At 40.7% G+C, this 6,961-nt stretch overlaps 1 protein-coding gene across 1 annotated transcript; it reads right to left on the bottom strand.

Annotated features, from left to right (window-relative positions):
- Positions 1 to 343: 343 nt before the first annotated feature.
- cryz (crystallin, zeta (quinone reductase)) lies at positions 344 to 3,491 on the bottom strand. Its single transcript, XM_061295952.1, has 8 exons — positions 3,090 to 3,491; positions 2,029 to 2,181; positions 1,702 to 1,865; positions 1,494 to 1,545; positions 1,258 to 1,407; positions 1,001 to 1,102; positions 834 to 929; positions 344 to 765 (listed from the first exon to the last, which is right to left on the bottom strand). The coding sequence occupies exons 1-8, from the start codon at positions 3,195 to 3,197 to the stop codon at positions 598 to 600; spliced, it is 993 nt and encodes a 330-aa protein (XP_061151936.1). The 5' UTR covers positions 3,198 to 3,491; the 3' UTR covers positions 344 to 597.
- Positions 3,492 to 6,961: the final 3,470 nt, after the last annotated feature.

The following is a 6,961-nucleotide window of genomic DNA, read 5'->3' as shown; positions in this document are numbered from 1 at the left end:
TGTTTACATAAATATAGTTACTATAGCTTCTGTACATTTGAGGCCATCCTATTAATATTCAGTTCTTATGGGAAAGATACGCAAGCCTTTCCTGAAACAAACTGGTTGGATGAGCAAAAAAAAAAAGAAACTTACTTGATCACGAGACGGCATAGCTGACATTAAGCAATAACGAGACGTTCTATCGCTTAAGATTAGGAAAGGAGCCATCTTGTCACTGTTTGTGCGTAGCTTAGGTTACCTCAACGACTGCGGGCGGCGCACGCTCAATGGTACCAAATGTCACCCGAGAGGAGACCATATTGTGTCTGACTAAACAAAACAAAACAAAACCAAAACCGTCTTTCAAGCTACCATTTATTGAGAAGATACATAAATGCAACGACCGCAAAAGGCAGTTTCATATTTTATCGTTGGTATTTGTTGCAGATGAGTGAAAATGTTCTACCGTCAAAACATTGAGATTAGAATTCATTCATCAGCATAACTTCCAAATGGATTTCCCCCAATTTCCCTTGAAATCAAGCCTTAAAATATCAATCTGCAAAAATATGGGAGAATCTTAACAAACACATTTCTTGATTTATGATGCAATAATCAGGATCCCATAGTCAGCACAATCTTCCCAGTGGCCCCTTGAGATTGGATAATATCACAGTGGGCCTGAGCGGCCTTGTCCAGTGGATATCGATCAGCGACAACCGGACGCAGCCAACCGGCTTCCATCCCGCGAAAGAGGAAAGCGGCACACTCCTTTGTCTCCGCCTGAGTAAGGACAAAAAGCTGTCGACTGTATTTTCGACCCAAACGGACTTCGTCTGATGAATGCTTACCGGTTTGGCAGAGAAGAGGCCAACCCCTATGATGCTGCTCTCTTTGGACATTGTGGCCCTGGGGTTCATTTCAATGGAGCCCCTGGAGCCGACAATCTAAAGAGGAGAACGTGTTTGGATACGGAGACGAAAGGCTTCTGCGAGCTACGGCTCGTGCTGATACTCACGGCAACGCGTCCTCTAGATGCTATCATCTGGAGATCGTTGTTGAGGTTGACATTAGCCAACATCTCCACGATCACGTCCACTCCACGGCCTTCTGTGGCATCCTGCAACAACATAACAAACAACATCGTGCATCAACATGCGGCCCGACAAACTGTCCGACTGGATCCCATAATTATGAAGGTCAGAGACATATTTTTGTTCTGTAAACATCAAATAACAATTTTTTTGTTTTTTATCAATGTGTATGTGACAGTACCATTATTTTTCCAACATAGTCCTCCTCCCTGTGATTAAACACCAGGTGAGCTCCATTTTGGGCGGCGAGCTCCATTCCCGCTTTGGTCCCGGCAGTCCCCATTACCCTGAGGCCCAGCATATGGGACAGCTGACAAGTTGCCAGACCAACCTATCGGCCCAGATAAGGATCTTTTGTTAAAGTTTTTTTTTTTTTTTTTTTAAACTAAATCATGCATGTTCAAATTTGACTCTGACCCCTCCACTGGCTCCATGGACGAGGACGGTCTCGCCAGCCTTTACATGGGCCCTGCAAAAAATGTCAACTGGGGTTCAAATCCATTCCTTTGTCTTGCAGGTTAGCTGTGATCCATCCCAGGCCGGCTGACTGTGGGTGCCCGCAAATAGCCAGGCCCATATTGACAATTTAGTAAGAATGGAAAAATAGGTTGTAGCTATGTCTCACTTGTAAACCAAAGCCCTGTAGGCAGTGAAATACGGGATGCCGATGGCCGCTCCCTGGCAGAAATCTAAAGTGTCAGCTAGCTTGTGGACATTGTCATCTTTGGCTACAGCAAATTCCGCATAGCCTCCAGACTGGGTGGATGTAGTAAAAACACGATCTCCTGCCTGGAAAGCAATGGTAGAGGAAAATACATTTGGTTTTGAAAATGGATCAGTTGAGCTTCATGTTCTTCCCACCACTTTGACACTGATGATGAACATGTATTTTGCACGCGGCCAAGCATGGATGGCAGTCGGTATCAAGTGTAATAGTGACGTGTTGGTCAACCTTCACTGCTGTGACCCCCTCGCCGACACTTTCCACGACGCCGGCTACGTCAGAGCCAGGTGTGTACGGAAGCGATGGTTTCCGGCTGGAGGTCCCAGCTCGGATGTACGTTTCCACAGGGTTCACTCCACATGCATGGACACGGATTAATACCTACAAAGCACACGCATGGACAAAAGTGTGTAAAAGGATAGAAAAGCTATTTCAGCTAATTCAATGATTCAAAAGGATGACATATTATTTCTTTTTTTTTTATATCATGCCATGAATGTATAAAAAATAATTTGAGCAATTATTACCTGGATTATTTTAGCAATTTTAGCAATTATTGCAAGTTTTAAGATTATTTTGGATGTTATTTTTTCCCTCCCCGTGGGGATCAGTGAATTTAATTTCTTTTTAGAGAAATTGTTAGTCTCTTTTACGGGTTGATTAATGGTATAGTATTTGAAAATAGACTCCTGTATGTAGGAAAATATATTCAACCAATCATAAAATGGACTTTCAACTTTCTTCTCAGTAGTGCTCATGTAATAACAGAAAAACAATTACTAGTGGACAGTTGCAGTACTTGACAAGTTTTTTGTACATTTATATAGCTGCTTGAACACACTGACCGAGTTAAAAAAAAAAAACAGTCCTCAAAGTTGAAGACACAATGTAAACATGTTTTGCATATGCAAAACACACTGTACTAGTACTTCACATAACAAAGTAGTCAAAGTATTTTCTAGCTTGCTACTATTAAGCCGTGACCGGACGTCCAATGCCGAAACAAAAATGCATATGAAGCTGAGTTCCGAACGTGTAAGCCAGGCACCCAAAAAAAAAAAAAAAAAAAAAAAAAATCTCTCAGCAGCCCCCCCCCCCCCCCCCCCCCCCCCCAGACGTCCTCGAAGATATGAGGTGTCCTCAGCAACCCAAATCTGGTCACCCTCCTACTGTCCATTTGCATGCTTTAAAAGAGTGCACCACCCATGGGTGAGAACTTTTTGCAAGTTTAAAGCTCCGTGCGTGCGTGCGTGCGTGCGTGGCGTGAGCTGATCTCTGCTCGGACTTACTTCTCCCCTTCCAGGCAGTTGAACTTCGACATCGGCGCACAGTTCAAGGACCGATGGAGGTCCGAAGCCACTCACTCGGATTGCCCTCATCAACTTGAAGTCCGACATCCTTTCCTCTTCGACTTTCTCTAGAACTATGACGACTACTACTTCCGTAAAATTGACTTTAGGATTACTGCTGCTGTCGTCCTATTTACCGTTGTCGCTTGATCAAATCGAGCCTCAAGCATTCCAGGTACATATGAGCGCTACCCGACGGACGGACGGACGGACGGACAAAGACTGCAGGTGTCTGTAGAGAAACCAACTTTAGCATAGTAGAACAAAACTCTTTCAGTGGGTTATTTATAGCAAACGTTGTTGTTGTTACTGGTTTAACTGGTTTAAGATGCTGTCTAATTATAATAATAACTAGAATTTTGCAATTTCTGGAGAAATTGCGTGTGAAGGCGAAATGTATGAATAACTTTTTCGGGGAATGCTGCCGAACGATGTTGAAACGTGTTGAATTACTTGAGAAATGTAGAATATTTGGAGAATTTGTGGTGAATTTCAAAATTGAAAGTTTGGAATATTTGGTAAGTGGGAAGTTGTGGAATAGGTAGGCAAAAGATGAACAGTTGAAAGTTGGAATGGGTTGAATCGGTTGAAAAATGTAGAAATTAGAGTAGAAAAACGAAATTTTGGAGAATTTGGTTGAATTTCGAATTTGGAATTTTTGGTAAGTGGGAAGTTGTGGAATAGGTAGGCAAAAGATGTACAGTTGAAAGTTGAAACGGGTTAAATCAGACAAAAAACGAAAAAGTTAGCGCAAATGTAGCTATTTGGGCCACTCAGTGTTGAAATAAGGTCACTTCCGGTTTGATTCGGGTCACTTCCGGTCTAGTTTGGGTCACTTCCGGTTTATTTGGGTCACTTCCGGTTTAAAACAGGTCACTTCCGGTTTAGCTGAGGTCACTTCCGGTTTATTTGGGGTCATTTCCGGTCTAAAAGGGTCACTTCCGGTTCATTTGGGGTCACTTCCGGTTTGATTTGGGGTCACTTCCGGTTTACCAGAGGTCACTTCCGGTCTATTTGGGGTCACTTCCGGTCTATTTGGGGTCACTTCCGGTTTATTTGGGTCACTTCCGGTTTAATTTGGGTCACTTCCGGTTCGTCTGAGGTCACTTCCGGTTTATTAGGGGTCATTTCCGGTCTAAAAAGGTCACTTCCGGTACATTTGGGGTCACTTCCGGTTTGATTTGGGGTCACTTCCGGTTTACCTGAGGTCACTTCCGGTCTATTTGGGGTCACTTTCGGTTTGATTTGGGCCACTTCCGGTTCATTCTGGGTTCATTGGTGGCACTTCAGGGTCATCCAAGATGGCCGCCACACTGGAATTGGGGGTCAAGGGTTGAATTGTGTAAGCGTAGTGGAAGTGGGGGTGAATGGGAGTGAATGTGGGAAGAATAAGGTGAATTAAGTGAATAAATTTGGAATGGGTTGAATCTGTTGAAAAATGTAGAAATGAGAAGGGAGAAAGGAATTGGGTGTGAATTTCAAAATAAAAGATGTGAAGTTTTTGGTAAGTGGGAAGTTGTGGAATAGGTAGAAAAATGATGAACAGTTGAAAGTTGGAATGGGTTGAATCGGTTGAAAAATGTAGAAATGAGAAGGAGAAACGGAAATATTGGAGAATTGGGTGTGAATTTCAAAATAAAAGATGTGAAGTTTTTGGTAAGTGGGAAGTTGTGGAATAGGTAGAAAAATGATGAACAGTTGAAAGTTGGAATGGGTTGAATCGGTTGAAAAATGTAGAAATGAGAAGGGAAAAGGAATTGGGTGTGAATTTCAAAATAAAAGATGTGAAGCTTTTGGTAAGTGGGAAGTTGTGGAATCAGTAGAAAAATAATGAACAGTTGAAAGTTGGAATGGGTTGAATCGGTTGAAAAATGTAGAAATTAGAGTAGAAAAACGAAATTTTAGAGAATTTTGGTTGAATTTCAAAATAAAAGATGTGAAGTTTTTGGTAAGTGGGACGTTGTGGAATAGGTAGGCAAAAGATGAACAGTTGAAAGTTGGAACGAGTTGAATCGGTTGAAAAATGTAGAAGTTAGAGGTGAAAAACGAAATTTTGTGAAAATTTGTCGGAATTTTTAACGTGAAAACGTGAAATTTTCGAATTTGGGAATTTTGGGAATGTCGAGAATCCTTCCGAATGTGATTAGAATGTGCTGAATGATGTGAATTTCAAATTGGAACGACGTAAATGTGAAATGTCGAATGTGCCATTAAGAATGAATGGGGAAAAATTTGTCGGAATTTTGGGAATTTTGCGGAATCGGAAAATTTTCGGAACGAGCAAAATACAAGCGCTCGTCGCGTGAATATTTGGAATACGTGAAAAGTGGAATGGAGTGAATCGGATGAATTATGTGGAAGATGAAACGTGTCAAAAAAGTGTGGAGAAACGTAGAGAATAATAATAATAACTAGAATTGCAATTTCGGAAGAAATTGCGTGTGAAGGCGAAGGCAGATGTTAAGTTACAAACGTTAAGCGTTAAAAATGATGAGCGGGAAGAATACAAAGGGAAAATAGATAATTGTGAAATAAATGGGAAAATGTTACAAATACATGTTACAAAAAGGTACAAATGATAAACGTTAAAAATGAAACGTTACAAATGTTACAAAAAAGGTACAAATGATAAGCGTTGAAAATGATAAGGGGGAAGAATAAAGCGTAAAATAATTTATGACTCCCAATGTGGGAATCGAACACACTACAGGAAACTGGCTCGGGTTGACATTTCCATTGTGTTTCCAACTGAGCTAATCAGGATCCTTCCTTCATGCTGGTTGAATTTGGTTAATGTGATGAATGTGTTTGTTGAATGCGAATGCGTAATCAAAGTGGTGGAAATTGCTTAATGTAATGAATGTTGAATGCGAATGACAAAAGTTACAAATGATAACTGTTGAAAATGATAACCGGGAAGGATAAAGAGTAAAATAAATAATGACGCCCAATGTGGGAATCGAACCCACTACAGGAAACTGGCTCGGGTTGACATTGCCATTAAGAATGAATGGGGAAATAAAAGGCACAAATTTGCTAATTACTTAAAAACGGTAAATGTTATGAACGCGAAAAATACTGGCAAGCGTGCCATGAATTTTTGGAACGTGTGAAAGGTTGAACGAGGTGAATCGGTTGAAGCATGTGGGAGTAGTTAGATGTCAAAAAAGTGGGAGGAATAAGTTGTTTAATAATAAAGTACAATATCAATGTGTGAAGGCCTTCGCCTTCACACAACTAGAATTGCAATTTCGGAAGAAATTGCGTGTGAAGGCGAAGGCAGATGTTAATTTAGAAACGTTAAGCGTTAAAAATGATGAGAGGGAAGAATGAAAAGGGAAAGAAATAATTGTGAAATAAATGGGAAAATGTTACAAATACATGTTACAAAAAGGTACAAATGATAAGCGTTAAAAATGAAATGTTACAAATGTTACAAAAAAGGTACAAATGATAAGCGTTGAAAATGATAAGGGAAAGGATAAAGAGTAAAATAAATAATGACGCCCAACGTGGGAATCGAACTGACGCGGGTTTTGATACCACTCGGGAATGATGCTCGTGTACTGGAATCACTTGTGTTTCCCACGAGCTAATTGAGTCCCTTACTATGCCGTGGTTGAAATTGGTTAATGTAATGAATGTGTTTGTTGAATGCGAATACGTAATTAAAGTGGTGGAAATTGCTTAATGTAATGAATGTTGAATGCGAATGTTAGTTACAAATGATAAGCGTTGAAAATGATAAGCGGGAAGAATAAAGAGTAAAATAAATAATGACGCCCAATGTGGGAATCGAACCCACTACAGGA

The sequence above is a fragment of the Syngnathus typhle genome, linkage group LG13 (assembly GCF_033458585.1).
Source record: "Syngnathus typhle isolate RoL2023-S1 ecotype Sweden linkage group LG13, RoL_Styp_1.0, whole genome shotgun sequence".
In the NCBI taxonomy this organism is placed as follows: domain Eukaryota; kingdom Metazoa; phylum Chordata; class Actinopteri; order Syngnathiformes; family Syngnathidae; genus Syngnathus; species Syngnathus typhle.
Note: the sequence above shows the minus strand (reverse complement) of the source record. Positions and strands in the feature narration are given on the sequence as shown.

Excerpts from the sequence above, each read along its gene's own strand:
- cryz (XM_061295952.1), bottom strand. The coding sequence starts at position 3,197 with ATGTCGGACTTCAAGTTGATGAGGGCAATCCGAGTGAGTGGCTTCGGA. Across the intron at positions 1,546-1,701 it reads TACAGGGCTTTGGTTTACAA|GGCCCATGTAAAGGCTGGCG; the intron begins GTGAGACATAGC and ends CATTTTTTGCAG. Across the intron at positions 930-1,000 it reads CATCTAGAGGACGCGTTGCC|ATTGTCGGCTCCAGGGGCTC; the intron begins GTGAGTATCAGC and ends TCTCCTCTTTAG.